General features: G+C 47.7%; 1 protein-coding gene across 5 annotated transcripts in view; it reads right to left on the bottom strand.

Moving 5' to 3' along the window:
• Positions 1–20,559, bottom strand: part of ATP13A2 (ATPase cation transporting 13A2) — a 41,701-nt gene that overhangs the window by 12,092 nt on the left and 9,050 nt on the right. For 3 of the 5 annotated variants that reach the window (XM_077931156.1, XM_028741358.2, XM_077931159.1), the window contains exons 4-19: positions 20,133–20,191; positions 18,192–18,294; positions 13,407–13,486; positions 12,571–12,648; positions 11,561–11,630; positions 10,621–10,755; positions 10,028–10,094; positions 9,149–9,280; positions 8,874–9,041; positions 6,980–7,090; positions 5,110–5,156; positions 3,406–3,594; positions 3,108–3,314; positions 2,389–2,502; positions 1,669–1,825; positions 39–159 (exon numbers count right to left, since the gene is read on the bottom strand). In XM_077931156.1, the coding sequence (XP_077787282.1) occupies positions 39–159; positions 1,669–1,825; positions 2,389–2,502; positions 3,108–3,314; positions 3,406–3,594; positions 5,110–5,156; positions 6,980–7,090; positions 8,874–9,041; positions 9,149–9,280; positions 10,028–10,094; positions 10,621–10,755; positions 11,561–11,630; positions 12,571–12,648; positions 13,407–13,486; positions 18,192–18,294; positions 20,133–20,191 (1,838 nt within the window). The remainder of the gene's footprint in view (positions 1–38; positions 160–1,668; positions 1,826–2,388; positions 2,503–3,107; positions 3,315–3,405; positions 3,595–5,109; positions 5,157–6,979; positions 7,091–8,873; positions 9,042–9,148; positions 9,281–10,027; positions 10,095–10,620; positions 10,756–11,560; positions 11,631–12,570; positions 12,649–13,406; positions 13,487–18,191; positions 18,295–20,132; positions 20,192–20,559) is intronic. The other 2 variants (XM_077931157.1, XM_077931158.1) reach the window with 2 other exon arrangements.

Raw genomic sequence — 20,559 nt, 5'->3', positions numbered from 1 at the left:
CAGGCCAGAGAGGAAGCCGCTGCCAGGTTCCCAGGCACCTTGTCATGTCCTGGGCCTCTTCGAATGTCCCAATGGCAGCGAGGGGCTTGAAAGCCAGCCCAAGGACCCGGAACCCGTCGCTGGTGAAATGGCGCAGAGTCTGGGTGAAATCCGCAGGGACTGCAATGCCAAGAGAGGGGGTTGGTTGGTTTAGGAATGCATCGCTGCAAAAGGCAAGAAGGAAGACCTCTCCCAACAGCCCCACATGCCAAAGATGGCTGCTGAGGGTTCCTTTCCCCACCCCTTCTGAAGGACCCTAGGCAATTTCAGTGTACATTAAACACTTTGTTGTTTTCAATTAACCATGTTGCTTCTAATTCAGATCAACATGCACCAGCAGACAGGCATTTGACTACTGTATTTCACCTCCAGGCTTGACTACTGTAATTCGCTCTACACAGGGCTGCCCTTGAAGCTGTCCCAGAAACTCCAGTGGGTGCAGAATGCTGCAGTGATGCTCCTCACAGGGTCTCTGCCATGGGAGTATATTCACCCAGTGCTTTTCCAGCTGCATTGGCTCCCGGTGGAGTACAGGGTCAGATTTAAGGTGCTGCTTTTGACCTTTAAAGCCCTTCACGGCCTAGGACCCTCATACCTACGGGACTGCCTCTCCTAGTATGCCCCATGGAGAGCCTCAAGGTCCATAAATAGCAACACCCTAGAGGTCCTGGGCCCTAAGGAAGTTAGATTAGCTCCTGGCCTTTGGCTTAGAATCAGTTTGATTCCCTCCCCCTCTTTCTTTTTCCTTTCTCCTCCTATGAAGAGACTGCATCCTAATGTTTTAATGTTGTATCTTAATCTTTTAAATTGTATTTTAATCAACTTGTTTTTATTATTGCTTGTTAGCCGCCCTGAGCCCAGTCTTGGCTGGGGAGGGCTGGGTATAAAAAAATTATTATTATTATTATTTCTGCCAATCCAAGGACTTCGGCCTTAACAACCTATTTTGTCAACAGCTACCGGATCTGGAGTGGCGTGGCCCTGTGGCCCTGATCGCCTGGGGGCAGGGCTAGGCTATTATTTTTTACCCCTACAGGTCCGTTGTGAGTTCCAGTTCTGGACAGCAGTCCAATCCGCTGTCCAGCATGGCCTGGCATCAGGACCTGACCAATCCAACTCCAGACTTCCAACTAAGCCTACAGGAGATGCCATTAAAGCACCACCCTAGGGAGACATAGTGCCGCCAAGTGTAGACCAGGAAAGAACCACGTCTAGTCACTTGGGGTGACACCAAAGCCCTTGTTGCCACCAGACAACAACAGCCTGAACAACCAGGGACATTATTTGCTGCCATATCTTTGCCCAGCTTACTGCAAACTATACAATGTGTTTCCTCATTTTTTCAACCTCCCGTCGTCCTCCGTTATTCCTACACCTCCCTCCATCATCAAAGTGATGCTAAGAACCCCATCACTGCTCAGTTACTCAGGAGGTGTTCCTGGGTGTTCCTGGGCCCAACACGCCCCTCCCTGGACCCCCAATGGCTCCAGCAAAAATAGAAGTGGCACAACACCCAGGAAGAAGAGAAACCAAGTACTGTATGTGGGTTAGTAGAGAGCAAGTAGGTAGTTACACCTGGTGGGAAGGAAGAGCCATGTTAGCCAATGCCAGCAGGACGTGTAGACTGACCCGATTCCTTATCGCAGAGGCTGGCCACCATCTCTGGAGACCCCTTCATGTACGCCTGTGAAGGCCCCCCACTGGTGGACTTCACCAGAACACTCATTCGCTGCAGGGCTGAGGAAAACGGGAAGCGGCGGAGAATAGCCACGGGCGCCAGGTGTTCCTGAGTCAGACACAGAATGGCAGAATGGTCTCTTGGCAAGGGGGAGGCTAGAGAAGCCAGAGTCTTCCACCCTGCAAGCTCACTTTTTAGCGTTGCCATCCCAGCATGCATTGGGAAGGGCGGGCTGATGAGGGAAAGGGGCCTGTTCTCCCATGGGACCAAACACCCTCCAGCACTGCACAACACTCTACAACTAAAAGGTAAAGGGACCCCTGACCATTAGGTCCAGTCGTGGCTGACTCTGGGGTTGCAGCGCTCATCTCGCTTTATTGGCCGAGGGAGCCGGCGTACAGCTTCCGGGTCATGTGGCCAGCATGACTAAGCCGCTTCTGGCAAACCAGAGCAGCGCATGGAAATGCCATTTACCTTCCTGCCGGAGCGGTAGCTATTTATCTACTTGCACTTTGACGTGCTTTCAAACTGCTAGGTTGGCAGGAGCAGGGACTGAGCAACGGGAGCTCACCCCGTTGTGGGGATTCGAACCACTGACCTTCTGATCGGCAAGTCCTAGGCTCTGTGGTTTAACCTACAACTACGTGCAGGCAAATGCCCCACAGCCTCACCTTGCCATGAAGCTGCTCTCCCACTGGTGGAGGCCTCATCACCGCCAGGGCTCTGGTCCCAAAAAGCTGGGTTGCTTGCGCCTCTGCCGCGTCCCCTTCAGTTTCCTCCTGGATCTAGAAGGAAGGCAGGCATTAGAGGAAGCAGAGGCTTCCCCCTCCATTGCCCCCAGCCTGGGGTGCCCACCTTGCATTGTCAGACCACTGGGCCCATCTAGACCCTTGTTATCACCACCGCCATTATAACAGGGCTGCTGCCCCCCCCCCCCGGGAGATGACCCTCTAAATTTCAACGGAGGGAGGCAGCCACAAAGGAAAGCGGCCTAACAGGAGGCGGGAGGAGACTAAGAAGGTCCCAACTCCTGACATCAGCTCTGGTTCCCCAAGGTCTGAATGGACAGAGAGGTCTTCCTCCACCTCTACAATCCAAGTTTCCTTTGAAACAGCAACCATGAAAGACACCAGACTGGAAACGGGCCTAGAATCATCATCATTCGCCACAATGGCTGCGTATCCCAGCGTTGGGGCTGTCCTCCCTTCTGTCTCCTCCAGCTGAGCTGCGGCCTCCCATTCCTCTTTTCCTCAGCTGGGGTGACAAGATCCAGCCCCTCCTTTGGCTCTTGCAAACATGGCTCGGTGTAGTCAGAAACTCAGTGCCGTTTCCTCAGCAGAGCAGAGCTCGGATCGGTTCCCCTCCCCACCTCTGCCTCTCTCTCTCTCACCCATCCAGTGGATTCCAGCAGCTTGAGGTCCACAGGGTCTCCAATGAGCTGCTCCCCAAGCCAAGAGAGGGTGTGGCAAGTGGCCAAGCAGCAGAGCAGCGGACCGCTGTCCAAGCAGCGCAGTTCATGGACGAGGGGCAAGAAAGAGCCCTTCTCCAGGGGAACCACGCCCCAAATGTCCAGGCCGTCCTCCGTGAGGGTCCCTGTCTAGGGGAGACACAGGCTAAGTCAGAGCATGGGCAAGGCAACAGGCAGGTGAGGTTAGCAGCCCACTCCCACCCTGCTCTGGGACCCTCACCTTATCAAAGCAGACCAGGCGCACCTTCCCACAGAGATTGATCCGTGGGGGGCTGATGCAGAAGATCCCTTGCTGCTTCAGCCTGTTCTGGGCATAAATGGTGCCCACCGTCATGGCAGCTGGCAAGGCCGGGGGCACAATCACCGTCACGACATCCAGGGCACGCAGAATGATCTGCCGGAGTGTCTCCTGTTGGGGCGAAGGATGCTGGGAGTCACGGGGGAGCTGCCTTGCCCTGGGTCAGCCCCTTGGCCACCTAGCTCAATACGTCCTACACTGGCTGGCAGCAGTGGCCCTACTTGGAGAGGCTGCTGGGAACTGAACTGGCAACCTTCTGCAGGCAATGCCTCCTGCAGCCGCAGCCTATTCTCCAGAAGCCCCCATGGTTCACCAGCAGCCAGGTTCTCCGCACCTGAAGGGTTCCCTGCAATATCCGAAATGCTACGCCAGCTGTACGGACGAGGCCTCACCCCGCTCCACAAAAGGGTGCTGCCTGGTTCTGAGACATCCAAGGAAACTATTCTCCTCTTCCTGAAGTGTGTGTGTTATTGGCCAGACAAGATGGAAGGACTCCTGGGAACACCTTGGCAGGAACCATCCCATGCTCAAGCATTCTTCCCATGGGGAGTCTCATTCTCAACCACCAACAATTCAGAGCGTTGGGTGCAATACTGGCAGCCCTATTAACACTCTAGGAATGGGATTCTTCCCTGTTGAGCCCTCCCGGGGTCTCCCCTTGTCATTGGAGAGCCTTTGTGACCCCCCCCCACGTGATGTCACTTCCTCTTGTTAGGAGAGCTCTCCCTGGTGTGCCGTTTCTTCATTACCTTCCTGGTTCTCTCCCCAGGTTTGCAAAGTTTCATTACGCCAGGCTCCTTCACCTGGTGCTCTGGAATTTTAAAATTCCACTGCCTTGCTGCTGGCCTCGGTCCAGTATATCTGAAGGAGCATCTCCACCCCCATCGTTCTACCCGGACACTGAGGTCCAGCGCCGAGAGCCTTCTGGCAGTTCCCTCACTGCAAGAAGCGACGTTACAGAGAACCAGGCAGAGGGCCTTCTCGGTGGTGGCACCCGCCCTGTGGAACGCCCTCCCACCAGATGTCAAAGAGAAGAACAAGTACCAGACTTTTAGAAGACATCTGAAGGCAGCCCTGTTTAGGGAAGCTTTTAATGTTTGATGGATTACTGTATTTTACTGTTTTGTTGGTTGCCGCCCAGAGTGGCTGGGGAGGCCCAGCCAGATGGGCAGGGTATAAATAAATTATTATTATTATTATTATTATTATTATTATTATTATTATTATTACATGAGTCAAAACGAGTCAACGACTTGCTTGTTTGTGCTCGGCTAGCATTCCCCGTGGATCCTTCTCCCCATGCTTCGGTGAGGTTTTCCTGAGTTCTTGGGAACTGCTTTAAACGCCTTGCTGGGCAAAAGTGCAGGGCAAAAGTGCAGCTAAAACAAGCAAAGCAAAACACCCAAAGGGTGTCTTTCCTGGCAGGCTGGCCGGAAAAGCCGGGTTCGAAGTGCAAAGGGTTGTGGGGTCCAGTAGGCCTCCATGGGGCGGTGGCTTGCTCTGGCACAACTGTCAGGCGCAGCTTTCTTAAGTTGTGAGAAGCACCTCTCAAATTGGGGAATAGGGGTGCAGGACGGGGGGCTCAGAAGAACCCTCACACACACACCCCCGTGGAACTTCACTGACCTTGTTTCGATACAAGATGTAGATGCTGTAGCCAGTACCGATAGCCGCTGGAGGACGAAGGAGAGAGAAAGGAGATTTGACTGTCACAATTCCACAATGGGGAATAATCCCACAGTAACCCGGAATTCTAGTATTATGGGAGAGAGGAAAACTTTTTCCTATCCACATTTCTGCATGCTGTGCATAATTTTATCATTTATTTATTTATGTGTTTGTTTGTTTGTTTGTTTATGTAAAAACAAAAAAAAATTCCTTCCAGTAGCACCTTATAGACCAACTAAGTTAGTTCTTGGTATGAGCTTTCGTGTGCATGCACACTTCTTCAGATACACTGAAACAGTGTTTATGTAATTCTTATTAGATTTTCTGTTATACAATTTAAAGTACTTGTTTTTACATCCTTAAGATATCAATGACCTCCCTTCTTCTCTTTCCATGGTTCATTTTGCATATCATAAATCCCTGCATATTTTACAAAAACCATACCATTCAGTATTCCATTACTGCATCCATCAAAACTTATTTGCACTGTTGAATTTATCTTAAGGCTGCCAGTGTTTTCAGCTGTACACTGAATATTCAATAAACGTTTTCCAGTCTTCTCTAAACATACAGTGGTACCTCGGGTTAAGTACTTAATTCGTTCCGGAGGTCCGTACTTAACCTGAAACTGTTCTTAACCTGAAGCATCACTTTAGCTAATGGGGCCTCCTGCTGCTGCCGCGCCACCAGAGCATGATTTCTGTTCTCATCCTGAAGCAAAGTTCTTAACCTGAAGCACTACTTCTGGGTTAGCGGAGTCTGTAACCTGAAGCGTCTGTAACCTGAAGCGTATGTAACCCGAGGTACTACTGTATGTTCTTCTTGTTCTCTTATTCTATATGTTAAGTCTGCAAGCTGCGCATATTCTGTCAACTTAAGTTGCCATTCTTCTTATGTTGGGACCTCGCCCGTTTTCCATTTTGGAGCTAACAAAACACAGGCCGCAGTAGTGGCATACATAAATAACCTTTTCTGACACCTGGGAATTTCAGTCTGGATTATCCCCAACAGAAAGGACTCTGGGTTGTGGTTTTTTTTTTTGGGGGGGGGGGTGTTTGAGAAATTACTTTTGAACATTTTTTTCAATTCATTATGAATCATTTCCCAATACTATGCTGTGCATAATTTCATAAATTTTTATCACACCACCTCTTACTCACCTTTCCCCTAAACTAAGAAGTCCCCAAACATCGCAACCTTTCCCCATAGGGGAGCCACACCACCCTCTTGATTGCTTTAGTTGCCCTTTTGCGGAACCTTTCCCAACAGTACCGTATCAACTAGGGCCAGGGCCTTTTCAGTACTGGCCCCAACTTGGTGGAACGCTCTGTCACAAGAGACTAGGGCCCTGCGGGACTTGACATCTTTCCGCAGGGCCTGCAAGACAGAGCTGTTCTGCCTGGCCCTTTGGTTTGGACTCAGTCTGACCCTTATGTTTCCCTCCCCTTATGGTTTTGATCTATGGGCTACTATTAAAATGTGGCTGCATTTTAAATTGTATTTTAACCTGTATTTTAAATTGGTTCCCCCCCCCCTTTATGTTTTTATTGTAATTTTACTGGTGTTATCCACCCTGAGCCCATCTCTGGCTGGGTATAAATAAAAAATTATTATTATTATTATTATTATTATTATTATTATTATTATTATTACATCCTTTGTGAGGTGCGGTGACCATAACTGCACACAGGCCTCCTAAGGCAACCACTCCATAGATTTGTGGCATTATGACACTAGCACTTTTGTTTTCAATTCCCGCCCCCCCCCCTCACAATCCCTGGGGGCATAAAGTTTGCCTTTTCCATGGCTGACATCTTCACAAACTTACCCAGGACTGTGAGAAAACCAACAAACTTCCATGCGTCTTTATAAAACCGAAAGCTGAGTGGCTTGGGATGGAGGATGGAGCTGATGAGGTCTCCTTTGGCCGTGTAGAAGCCTGGCGAGAGAGGAGGAAAAGAGGGTGAGGCAGGCAGAACCCAAAAACGCGCCGTGGGAAAAGTTCAAAGTGCCGCAGCAGCAGCAGCAGCAGCAGCAGCAAACCTCGAGGGATCGATGCAGCAGCCACAGTCCCGGGCCTATGGCAGGCAGCAGAGCCAACCCATGGGCAGGAGGCCCTCACTGCAGGCTCAGAATCGCTTTGCCCTGGGGGGAGCCTTGTGAGTGTGCCGGGGGCAGAGACCATGAGGCTGCAGTTTCAGAAAATGCCATCTCAACCACAGGAGAGTAAGGGCACTCCAGGAACAAAGGGGGTTGCTGAGTAGATTGCTGTCCAAAAGACATTCAGCACCTTCAGCCAAGGGACTAAAACTAGGGGTGGGACGGGACGCACATCTCACTTCATGAGGGTGGATAAAAATCCATGGTTTTTTTAAAAAAAACAACAACAGGTTTTTATTTTATTTTTTAAAAATCGAATTTTTTTATTTAAATCAGATTTTTTTAATTTAGATCGGATTTTTAAAATAAATTGCTTTATTTTTATTATGATGCTATAACTGATACTCTTTTCTTATTATTAACTCTTTTGTGTTCTTTTTATTTTTATTTTCTACATTCTTTGCTGTAACCATTTGTAATGTATTTGTAAGATGATATTTTAAATCAATAAAGATTTATTTCTAAAAAAAAAAAATTTTTAAATGCTTTTGGAGGAAAAATCTTTCTAAATATAGTTTTTTATTTAAGTTACAGTACAGTCCAAACACTATTCTTCAGGAAATAAGCATTTGTTTTCATTTTTAAGTTTAAGTCTAAGGGTGTGTTTTTTTCAAAAAATTGTTTAACCACATCAGTTAACAAACATGGATACATATGCTATAATGTTATTGTTTTAGTTAAATAAATTGTTTAAATTGTTATTAAGGAAATGATTGTTTTACTCCTTCCAATAAAGTACAGCAGAAAAGTTGTCCAAATGTTAACTTATTAAACCTCACAATAATTTCATAATTATCTGTCTATGTACTTCTAATAGTATAACCAAATCAGTAATTTTTGATAGAACTGTAAAAACTCCTCTGAAAATTGTTTATTATTCCAAAAATGAAACCTTCATCTGGTTGTAAATACAGTGGTACCTCTAGTTGCGGGCACGATCCGTTCCGGGGTGCGGTTTGCACTCCGAAAAGTCCGCAACTAGAGTGGCGCTTCTGCGCAAGCGCGGAGAATGATAAATAGCTTCTGTGCATGTGCAAAGCGCACAGAACACTTCTGCGCGTGCACCGAAACCCAGAAGTATACACTTCCGGGTTTGCCGCGTTCGCAAGCCGAAAAGACGGAACATGAGCCTAACGCAACACAAGATATGACCGTATTAAGATTATACCAGCAAGAATGAATCTTTCTGTAAAAAAAAATTTTTTTTTAATCAAGTCTTACTGACTAGTGATTTAAATCGTGTTTGTTATGTACTGAAGTTCTCACCCTGGGCCAGCAGGGGGATACTGTAGATAGTTATGCAAATAAGGGATCGAAAGTGACGTTCAGTGATTGGATAGTTTTAGAAAATTGTTACAGTTACGTTGTACTGGAGTTCTATATAAGCAGGCTGACTGAACCCTTCAGTTCAGTTCTGTCCTGGCCTGTGAATAAACGAGAGCTGTTTGAAGAATCGCTGTGTCGTCTGGTATGTTCACCCACAACCTAACAGTGTTTTAAATCAATTTGATTTAATTCGATTTGATTTAAATCAAATCCACTCTGCGCTTCATTAAGCTGACCTGTGCGAGTGACCACTGCCAGAACCTCAGGGCCCACGTAGGGTCTTGCCTGGATGACCTGCGTTCCGCAGAACAGCGTGTGGCGCTTGTGTTCCTCAGGGGAATAGATGGTGCTGGTCGCTTGGGGGCCTTCGGGCAAAGAGGTCTTCATCACTGGGATGCTCTCGCCTGGAGGGAAAGAGGCTCACTGAGGATGAATGGCCAACACCCAGCCTAGCCCAGTGGCAGGCCCTAAAGCAGCTCACCCCCCAGCCAGCACCCTGCTCTGTCCTCACCGGTCAACATGCTCTCGTTCACCAGGCACTCGCCCGTCAGCAAGGCGGCATCGCACGGGACCTGAAGTCCATCCACGGGCACGACAATGCAGTCGCCTGGCACCAGGTCCATGGAGCTCACTGTCACCATCTCTGTTCAACACCACCAGCCACCAAAAGAGAAAACAGGTCACACCTCTCCAGGAAGGAATAAGGCAAGAGTTCTCAGAAGTTTTAAAAAAGGGGGTGGAGGGGGGGAGGCTGCAACTAGAGCTAAAGGGATAATTTCTAGAAAGGTCAGGTTCTCCACTGCTTTTTTGTCATTGGCATCATTATTTTTTATTATTATTATTATTATTATTATTATTATTAAAACCCCGCCTATCTGGCTCCCAAAATAATAATAATAATAATAATAATAATAATAATAATAATAATAATAATAAAGTGATAAAACATCAAACATTAAAAACTTCCCTAAACAGGGCTGACTTCAGATGTCTTCTAAAAGTCAAGTAGTTGTTTATTTCTTTGACATCTGATGGGAGGGCATTTCACAGAACGGGGGCCACCACTGAGAAGGCCCTCTGCCTGGTTCCCTGTAACCTCACTTCTCGCAGGGAAGTCATCCCAAGAGATGGAAAAACCCAAACTCAACACATTTAAAGGTTGCTGAGGAATGAAATGGTTCTGCGACGAGACACAGAGGAACTCAACCAAATATACAACAGAGAAAACCAAGCAAAGCAGAACAAATGGCCAAACTCGTTACGGGCCGAGATGCGCAAAGGAAGTGGGTGGTCAAGGCTAAGGAGAGAGAGAGCTGAACATGGGAGAATTCCCTTCCCAAGAGGGAACAGCCTCAAGGACAGAGGAAGCTGTCGGCGGCCACCTGCTTACCTCCGGAGGCTCTGCGGATTTGCAGGTTGACTGCCATCTTCACCATCTTCTGCAGGGTGATGCTTTGCTGCAGGGACCAAGCGTGACGGTAAAAGTGTCAGGAGGGGCAGGACTAGTACCAGCCACCAGACCTCACTCTGGAGCTCAACGGGAGTCCCCTCCCCTGCTCTGCCCACATGCCCAAGAGGTGCCCGGCCTATTGTAATGCCAAGGGAATTTGTAGCCAAGGAAGCGCGGCTGCTGCCCAGCACTGGGACACCACACCTGAGAGGCACTGGTGGGTGAGGCTGCATTCAAAGCTGCCTGGCAGCCCCTCTCCCTCACTGTAGGGGGCTGTGCTTGGGGGTTGAGGCTACCTATAGGGTTGCCATATGTCCAGAATTTCCCAGGCAGTGTCCGGGCGGAAATCAGCAAGACGTCTGGGGAAATCTGGACGTACGGGAACGGTTTTCCTTAAAAACAGCTCAAAGACATCAACTTTGCCAACAACTTTGTCCAAAGAGAAGCTCCACAACTCTTTGTGCCCGGATTTGAAATATGGCAGCCCTACTCAAGGGCCCCCACCGCCCTTGTGCAACCGAGGCTGAGCCCACCTTCCTCGTCTCGTAGAGAGAGATCCCGATGGAGACCGCAGAAATGAGGAAGATGCAGGCAGCATAATAATAGTACTCGTCAAAGCTCCACAAGACGATGCTGAAAATCTGGAAGATGTAAAACGGGTTCAAGACCTGGAGTGGGGAGGACAGCAGAAAGGGAGGGCAGAGTTAATAATAAAACGTTTATCAGAAGATGCAAGGCCACTTGCAGGAAGATGGGGGGGGGCAGTCTGTGAGCTGGTGGCTGTCAGCACAGGGAGGAAACCCTCCCCATATGTTCCCCAGCTAAAAGCATTTTGTGGACCACACTGGAACTCAGCTTCCTCAAAACCTAAGCTTCTGCCCCACTGAAGTGTGTTCTGTGAGGGCAGGGGAGGCCGTTCTCTATCAAATGACCCCCCCAGGCCAGAAAAGTATATCCGAATGGGCACTGCCAGCTTGTCTTGTCTAGGGACTCATTTTCCCAGGGAAGGAAAAGGTCTTCCCTTTCCCTCCCCATGCCCAGCAAACCAGGGTGAGATGGCCTCGGTCCAGTATACCTGAAGGAGCGTCTCCACCTCCATCGTTCTACCCGGACATGGAGGTCCAGCGCCGAGGGCCTGCTGGCAGTTCCCTCACTGCGAGAAGCCAAGTTACAGGGAACCAGGCAGAGGGCCTTCTCGGTAGTGGCACCCGCCCTGTGGAACACCCTCCCAACAGATGTCAAAGAGAACAACTACCAGAATTTTAGAAGACATCTGAAGGCAGCCCTGTTTAGGGAAGCTTTTAATGTTTAATAAGTTATTGCATTTTAGTGTTTTGTTGGAAGCCGCCCAGAGTGGCTGGGGAAACCCAGCCAGATGGGCAGGGTATAAATAATAATAAATTAATTATAATAATTATTATTATTATTATTATTATTATTATTATTATTATTATTATTTCCATAAAGGCAAACCTCATCTCTCAGCAGTCTGAAGTAAGAATTTACAGGTACATCAATCAGGTTCCGCCCGTAAATCTTTCTCCTGTCCAAGCAGAGGGTGAGGAGAGAAGAGAATGCACAGGTCAGTTTTGGCACAGGATCCAAAATATCACCAGATGTTCTGTGACTGGGCTGAGGGTCGTATCCGTTTGCATTTCTAGCCAACCCAACCTAGCTGGGGGAGCTGAGAGGCTCCAAGAAAACATCAACATCAAAGAGATATAAAGCGCTGCTTTAAAAAAAACATGGAAGAGCAAAACAAAAGAAAGTAATCTACACCCCTTCCTAGCTCAGGCCTTGCCACAGAGAACCAGATCAAATAGATTTTGCAGCCCTTCTGACGGAGGTAGAGGCTTGGGTTGGGCTGCAGGGCCCAACAGCCCCTCAAATGCAGAAATCCACCACAGCACCCATACTGAACACTCTGAAAACACCTGAATTTAAAAGGCTTTTTTTCCTGCCGAGTTTTATTGCGTGTGCCGACAAATGTTCAGTTAGTTGTTGTTTTATTGTGACTACAGCTTGTGTCAGTTTTAGACATTTTATAAGCCATTTTTAGAAGAGTCGACAACACCCCGATGGTGGAATATACCTCTATAAAACAAAATAAAGCCCCTGTGTTTAAATTAGAGCATTAAGTGTGAATTGCTTATTTCATAGATTTAAGGAGGGATTTTAAAGAAATAATCAGTGTTACTCAAGCCAAGATAAATCTGCCTCTATTAATTGGTCCCTCTTACCATCCCTTTCATTTCATTGCTGGTGGGGGGAGCCAAAAGAGAATGCGGGCATTTGAACCAATGGCCTCTGAACCTTTTGGCAGAATCTGCTGTTTTCGCAGGATCCGCAGTTGTGCAAAATTAAGAGTAAAATCCAGATTTCTGTGGTGCAAAAATCAGAGAAGCTTGGCAAATGAAAGACAGGTGGCGGCCCAGGGGCAGCTTTATGACCTTTTGATAGGCATCAGTGCTGCTCACACTCACCTGACAGCTTGCTCTTCAGCGCTTAGTCCACAGAGGGAGAGGTGGATATCTGAGAAGGTCCAGCTTTCATCCAACACACTGCAAAATACACAGAGACACAAAGAGACAGCCTGTATCTGCCAGCAACAGGTTAAAAACAAGCATTTCCTTATTTCGGAGCTTTGATTGGCTAAGTTGCTGTGTTTGGCTAAGTTGATTGGCTAAGTTGCTGTGATGTCACAGAGGGTTGCATTCAATGCTTGGCTCACTCAGATCAGACTCGCTGAAGACACAACTAATTTAGGTTCTATAATTCCAATGGGTCTAATCAAAGTACAGTGGTAAAGGTAAAGGGACCCCTGACCATTAAGTCCAGGCGTGACCGACTCTGGAGTTGTGGCGTTCATCTCACTTTATTGGCCGAGGGAGCCAGCGTACAGCTTCTGGGTCATGTGGCCAGCATGACTAAGCCGCTTCTGGCGAGGTCAGAGCAGCGCACGGAGCCGTGGTGGCGCCGGAGCACGATTTCTGTTCTCATTCTGAACCAAAGTTCTTAACCAGACGTACTATTTTCTGGGTTAGCGGAGTCTGTAACATGAAGCATATGTAACCCGAGGTACCACTGTATTGCTTAGCTGGATACATTCCAGAGCATTCTGGCAACCAACCAGTCATGGGACAGAACGTGCTAGAAGCAAAATGAAAAGCTAGAGGAAACTGCTACATACAAATTGCAGGAATCAAATCTGGGGCAAGGAAAATTTGCAGAGACCCATGCAAACTATACAATTTCGGCTGCTGGCAGCAGAAGAGGGAGCAAAGTCCCAGACTAGTACACCCCGAAGGCAGAGGCTTACCTGGCCTTGCAGAAGGCACCCCACTTCTCAATCCAGACATAGCGCAAACCTTCAAACTGGTAGTAGCGAAGGACGTTCTTCTGTAAAGATTTTTTTAAATGTTTTACTACTACTGTTAAAAACTTCAAGAAATATCAAGTATCAGAGATCAGTGTAAATGAAAACATGAGACTTATGGTTTTGTTACATATGATTTTATTTTGGAATTGTCTGCTTATTTTGGAGTTGTTTGTTGTAAAGAATGTATATTATGTGAATAAAATAAAAATAAAAATAAATAAAAACTTCATTTTCTGCTCTTCTGGTCTCCTTAGCAATGTACGAGTGGGGTGTCATTGTTCCCCTTTTTCTAAATGGAACCCGGAAGAGAGAGAGATGGATTCAAAGGCGGTGGGTGGGGCAAAGGGGGCACACACTCGCACAGAGGAGAAAGCAGGTCAGGAGTCAGGGGCTGCCAGCTGCAGGGAGCTCTGAGCAGCGTTTGAAATGAGCCGGCCACCTGTTGCATTTTGTGACTGGCAACCAGCCTTTTGCGATTGGATGGATGAAGATGTCCAGGCACGACCCTTGGCGCGAAGCATCTCCACCTGCCTGGCTGCAGTCGGCTGATCTGACACGTCTTTTTTGCTGCCATGCTGACGTATGAATCAGCTGTTGAGACTCCCTGATTCACCCGGCAGCAAAAAAAAACACAAAACCATATTTTTCACTCTATAAGATGCACTTTTCCCCTCCTAAAAAGTAAGGGGAAATGTGTGTGCGTCTTATGGAGCAAATGCAGGCTGCGCGGCTAAGCCAGAACAGGGAGAGGGAGCGCTGTGCAGTGCTCCGTCTCGCTGTTCTAGCTTCTGGCTTAGCTGCACAAAGCCTCTGCAGGGCAGCGCTCCGTCTCGCTGTTCTGGCTTTTGGATAGCCCCCGCGAAGCCTCCGTAGGGCAGCGGGACGAACGCTCTTGTGGGAAGTGGGAGGAAGGGACAGAGTGTGCGACTCTGTCCCTTCCCCCACCTCCCAGAAAAGCCCCCAAGAACCATGCTCCCTTTAAAGAGCATGCGGTTCTTGCGGGAGATGGGGGAAGGTACAGAGGGCAGCTTACCCACGCGCAGCCTCTTCCGGGCAAGGGGAGCCTTCATCCCGCTGCCCGGGAGAGGCTTCAGCGGCTATCCCAGAAGCCAGATCCCTCTTGCTGTTCTGGCTTCTGGGATTCAGAATTTTTATTTTTTTCTTGTTTCCTCCCCCCAAACTAGGTGCGTCTTATCGTCTGGTGCGTCCTATAGAGCGAAAAATATGGGACTTCCGGGTTGGTGTCTCCGGCAATGTCAGAATTCCTCTGATCGGGAGGAATTTGCCCCGTGGGAATTTGGGTCTGTATCGCCACGGCGAAGGCAGAGACCCATAAAAATCACAGGCGGGAGAAGCCTGTGAACGTGGGATTCGGCGGGCACCTTTTGCGCCTCCCCTACTCACGGGGAAACCCGGTTTCGGGGATCCGGAGCGACGTGGGGTGAGCGGCGTGGTGCTTTGAATCGTCTGCTTCTTCCACGGAGCGAAGCCACGGAGCTGTTGCCGGAGAGCACTGACTTTTTCCTGTGGACAATTTGACTCCAAAGTAATTACCCGTGAGTAGAGCTGAAGCGGGAGAATTGGATTTTAAACGTTTAATTTGGCATCGAAACGGGGAGGTTCAATACAGGAAGTCCGCCTTCCCTATTTGTAAATAGACTGAGGCAAGGAAGCTGCAAGCTGAAGTCTTGGAAAGCCTTTTGTAAAAGACTAAATTTCCATCAGTAAAGAGCATAAAACCCCCCTTGGAGGCAGGAGAAGAGGGGGGGAAGTTGCAGACTGAGTATGCCTGCAGGAGAAAGTGAAGAGAGTTAAAATACCGCCGCTCTGACCCTGGAAACGGGCTGCTAGCAGGACTGACATTTTGGAATGTTCATTGACAGCACTTAGAACGTTCCTTGACAGCTAGCAAAATAAGAGAAATACATTGTTTCTACTGTCTCCGGCTGCTTCTAAAAAGGAGTAAAAAGTAACTGAAAACTGAAACTAACTTTGGATTGTATGAGTTGCGTTTAAAGGGGACATTGTTGACTATTATAAATAGAAACTGTTTTCCCCTAGTGGAAGTCTCTGAAATTGGTTGCTTTATAAGAGCTGGGCTAGGGGAATTTCCAGCTGCAAGATAAAAAATTGTGAGACTCTGGGATTGACCTTGAATCTCTTAAGTGTTATGGCAAATGGAAAGGAAAAAAACAGACGAAATGTCGACAGAAGAGGCCTTAGTGGTTGCATTAGTGAAAATAAACGATTCGCTGGAACAGCTTCACAAGAAAACAGACGTGATAAATGTGAAAGTGGACGCTGCAAATATTAAAATCGACTTAATTGTAGAAAGTTTAAATAATCTGGGACAAAAAAGGTAAAGGTAAAGGTACCCCTGCCCGTATGGGCCAGTCTTGCCAGACTCTAGGGTTGTGCGCTCATCTCACTCTAGAGGCCGGGAGCCAGCGCTGTCCGCAGACACTTCCGGGTCACGTGGCCAGCGTGACAAGCTGCATCTGGCGAGCCAGCGCAGCACACGGAACGCCGTTTACCTTCCCGCTGGTAAGCGGTCCCTATTTATCTACTTGCACCCGGGGGTGCTTTCGAACTGCTAGGTTGGCAGGTGCTGCGACTGAACGACGGGAGCGCACCCCGCCGCAGGGATTCGAACCGCCGACCATGCGATTAGCAAGTCCTAGGCGCTGAGGTTTTACCCACAGTGCCACCCGCGTACCGGGTGAACACCAACACAGAAACCATCCAGAAATTGATACAGGAATCTACTTTGATACGACAAAACTGCGGATGAAGTCAGGGAGAAAACCCTTGCTGCTGAATGTAAAGCAATACAACTGGAGAGTGAGAGAGTCCCATCCATTCAAAGGCAACTCGATGAACATAAGCTGACATTTGTTATGATGGAACTTAAAGAAAAACAGACGAATTTGAGGACCAGAGCCCTACCTGAATTGGGAAAGGAAAGCTTGACAGAGTTTCAGGAGGAGACAGGACTAACATCGGTTGAGAAAGAGAGGTATTTGGGGGTTAGTATGACCGCCAAAAATGTGAATCTATTCAAGGATAACTGTGAAGGACGTTGGATTGAAGAGAAGGGGGATTGGGAAATATGGACAAATCTGAAGTTATTTATTGTTGGGCCGAGTTGTTGTGGTGGGGAGGAGGGTTGCTGTGTTGCCAGGGATGTTGCTTTTGTTTCAAACAGTGCAAGTTTTGGATGGGATGGATTGTTTCAGGAGGTGGCAGAGGGATGTTTCTGGATTTGTTTGGCAGGGCAGGAAGCCTCGAGTAAAATTTTAGACATTGACGGATGCCAAAGAAGGAGGTGGACCTGCCCTGCCAGACCCCTAAACTTTGTTGTGAATCATCTGCTTTTTGCTGGCTGAGAGAATGGCTGCTTCTTGAAAGCACTGAAGTGTTGGATAATGGCAGATGAAGTTGATGGACTATATGGAATTGGCGGAAAAGACTGGCAAGATCCAAGACCAGGGAGAAGAGTCGGTGGAAGAAGACTGGGAAAAGTTTAAAGACTATTTATAGAAATATTGTAAAATTAATGAATGTTAGAAGAATGTTGGAATGAAGTTATATGGCTTTAGTAGAAATGTTATAAGGAATTAAGTATAAATAGATGAATAGATTATTAAAGGAAAAATAAGGTTAAAATGTGTTAAGATAATTATAGGATAGAAAACGGGAAGATGGAAAGGAATTGCTGAAATAATTAATAGAAGTGGAATACAAAAAGGGAGGTGTGAGGAGGCCGTGGAAATATGTGAAAGAAAGATAAGATATTGAAATTTTTTTCTTTCTTTTTTTTTTTTGATGTGTTTTTAAATTGTTTTTGTTTTGTCTTGTTAGTTTAATGTTTTAGTGTTATGTAGTGTTTTTGTAATGTACTGTTTTTTCTTTGTTTTTTTTGTAAGTGTTTAAATTGTTGTAAAAGTAATAAATATTATTTTTTTAAAAATAGAGCAAAAAATATGGTATATATATTTTTAGAAGGCGACTAGACATTCTGATCTGGCACCCACAACCCAGGTCCCAGGAGCCATTTGGCTCCTAGCTTTTCTATCCCAGTTTCTAACACTGGGGTTGTCTTGAGAGAGGTTTGGCATCTCAGGGGGCAGTCTTGGGCAAGTCTCTCTTGTTCCCCACTGCCGCTCTCAGACTAGACTACCGTGCAGGGTTCAAGCTGAGATAAGAGCATATTTAAATACAGTGGTGCCTCGCAAGACGAAAAGAATCCGTTCCGCGAGTCTCTTCGTCTTGCGGTTTTTTCGTCTTGCGAAGCAAGCCCATTAGCGGCTTAGCGGATCAGCTGTTAAGCGGCTTAGCGGATCAGCTGATAAGCGGCTTAGCGGCTTGGGGAAAAGGGGGGGAAAGGAAAAAAACCCTGCAGGAACTCGCAAGACATTTTCGTCTTGTGAAGCCAGCCCATAGGGAAATTCGTTTTGCGAAGCACCTCCAAAACGGAAAACCCTTTCGTCTAGCAGGTTTTCCGTCTTGCGAGGCATTCGTCTTGCGGGGCACCACTGTATAGAACCTAGAGGCACTGGGAAGCCCATCTGAGTTCTCTGGCTCACATGCATGCCTGTGAGGCGGTGCGGCTTGGGGTCCCAGGAAAACGTGTGAGGATACTTGGAGGTTTTCCAGGGACCTATGCAGCTGGGTCAGGCAGACCGAGAGGTTCTGGGTTCATGGGATGCAAGGGACTGAACTGACCTCCTCCTTCCGATGGAGCCCAATCGTGTCTCGACTTTCATCTTCATCCTCAAACACGCCCACAGCGATGCTGTCTCCTCCACCGTCTCTTCTGTACTCAAGGCTTTGCAGGAAGAGGGGGGGAAAGAGGCAAAGGAAACAGCACAGAGCTTAGACCTCAGTTTGAATCTCATCCTCTTCAAAGGGGAGGGTTTAGCCTCCAAACGCATTTTCTCCTAAGTAAGTCCCAGTCATGCTGAAGCATGCAAAGTCGTAACAAAAGAGAGAGCGCCTTCTCTCAGTATGGGCTGAATGACTTCCCCATTCAACCTGGATCTGGACATCGTTTTATCAATGTAAACAAGGCTTCAATGGGGAGGCAGTGTTAGAAATTAGCCAGGCTCCAGGCACGTTTTGCAACTGGCACGGGTCCAACTGCAACCACGTGGAGATCTCTGGATGCTGTGGGAATTTTCAGGGATGCAGGAGAGGATATATTGTCTGATTATATCCTTATCCGACTTGCGTTAACAAGTTCCACAATTTCAGCAGAGTAACATTCCCCTTAATTTTAAGTTTGCAACAAATGCGTTTTGCTCAGGCTCGCTAAAGCCTCTATAATAACTGTTCTGGTAAAAGGTAAAGGTAAAGGTACCCCTGCCCGTACAGGCCAGTCGTGTCCGACTCTGGGGTTGAGCGCTCATCTCGCTTAAGAGGCCAGGGGCCAGCGCTGTCCGCAGACACTTCCGGGTCATGTGGCATTTCCCCCTTATTCCCTCATAAAATAAAAGAGACGACACAGTCTTCTACAAAAGTATAAAAAGAGTTTACTGACATTCTGTTCACAATCAGATCCCAGAAGGCAGACTTAGCTTAATGAAGTAGCATACACTTGGAATCTATCTCTTAAGAAGACAGTCCCTTTGTCCTCTCTTGGCTGGAAGCCAACAGGGCAATCTTTGGCTCAGTAGATATTGTTTCTTCGATGCATGTGGTGAAAGAGAGAGAGATGGCTACCCTGCCCTGTGCTTTTGTCATTACCTGCACAGGTGAGGCCACACCCACCTCTAGTCACATGCAGAGGAAGTCTGTCCCAGCCCAGAAGGAAACAGGAAGTTTACCTGCTGGCTGGACAAACATCCCTCCCCATGTGTAAACATATTCACTCTAGGAATGTTGTACTTGACTGCTCTTGTGTTTCACATCCTACAGATGCCAGGTTGCCAACTGGGGAAAGCAAAACGTCACTTAATCAAGGATCTGAAATATTTTCCTTGACACGTGAATTTGTTTTATCCTTGCTTGTTTTAAACCACTTTGAGATTAGTTCTTTAAAATAGAAAGTGGTATAGAAATGATGATGATGATGATATCCCGGGGGGTGGGGAGGAGAACTAGGCAAACTAAGGCTCGGGGGCTGGATCCGGCCCAATTGCCTTTTAAATCCGGCCCGCGGATGGTCCAGGAATCAGCGTGTTTTTACATGAGTAGAATGTGTCCTTTTTTAAAAAATGCATCTCTGGGTTATTTGTGGGGCACAGGAATTCATTCATCCCCCCCCCCCAAATATAGTCCAGCCCCCCACAAGGTCTGAGGGACAGTGGACCGGCCCCCTGCTGAAAAAGTTTGCTGACCCCTGAACTGGACATTCCATTGTGGCAACCATAACCTAGGTTAAAGGTGCTATTTGGCGATTATGACTATATATCTGAATTTCTAACACTGTGGAGAGGGTCTTTTACAGGGTGGGGTGAACCCACTGGAAGTTGGAACTGCTGCAATGCCATTTATATGTTTCAGGTCTGCATTTGCAAGGCCAAAGGCCCACAGTTTGGACACTTATTGTGGGGCACACCTCTGACCCACAAACAGTTTGCATGTCCCCCCAGCCCCTTTCTGATTCATTCATGTCTTCTGCAAATTCCAGACCAGGCGAGAGTGGCCCCCAACGCCTCCACTCACCTGCCTTCTACCATCTGCTCTGTTCGGACACAGGCTGTGAAATACTGGCCAAATTGGTCCTGGAAGAGAAGCACAGAGGGCACTTGGCTCAGCTGTGGGGAAAGAGTTTGGCTCACAGAATCAAAGAAAGGAGAACAGGACTGAGGTGCTGGCCCTAATCCTGATCAAACAGCTAGCCAGTTCTTTCCTGGGGGGCTTGACACCTGCAGCTTTAAACCTCCCAGACACCTGAAATCATAGAATGGCAGGGTTGGAAGGGACCTCAAAGGTCATTTAGTCCAACCCCACGTTGGAGGGCGTCAATCTGCAACTCACCAAACCAAACACAGCTCACAGGACATGTACAGAGTGTTGATACCCCCTCCCCACAAAAAAAAAATATCTTCAATTTCCAGACAGGCAGCAAAGAATTGCTTGTAATGTGTGG

Source organism: Podarcis muralis, chromosome 7, assembly GCF_964188315.1.
Source record: "Podarcis muralis chromosome 7, rPodMur119.hap1.1, whole genome shotgun sequence".
Classification (NCBI taxonomy): Eukaryota; Metazoa; Chordata; class Lepidosauria; order Squamata; family Lacertidae; genus Podarcis; species Podarcis muralis.
The sequence above is the reverse complement of the archived record's forward strand: the minus strand, read 5'-3'. Positions and strand labels throughout refer to the sequence as shown.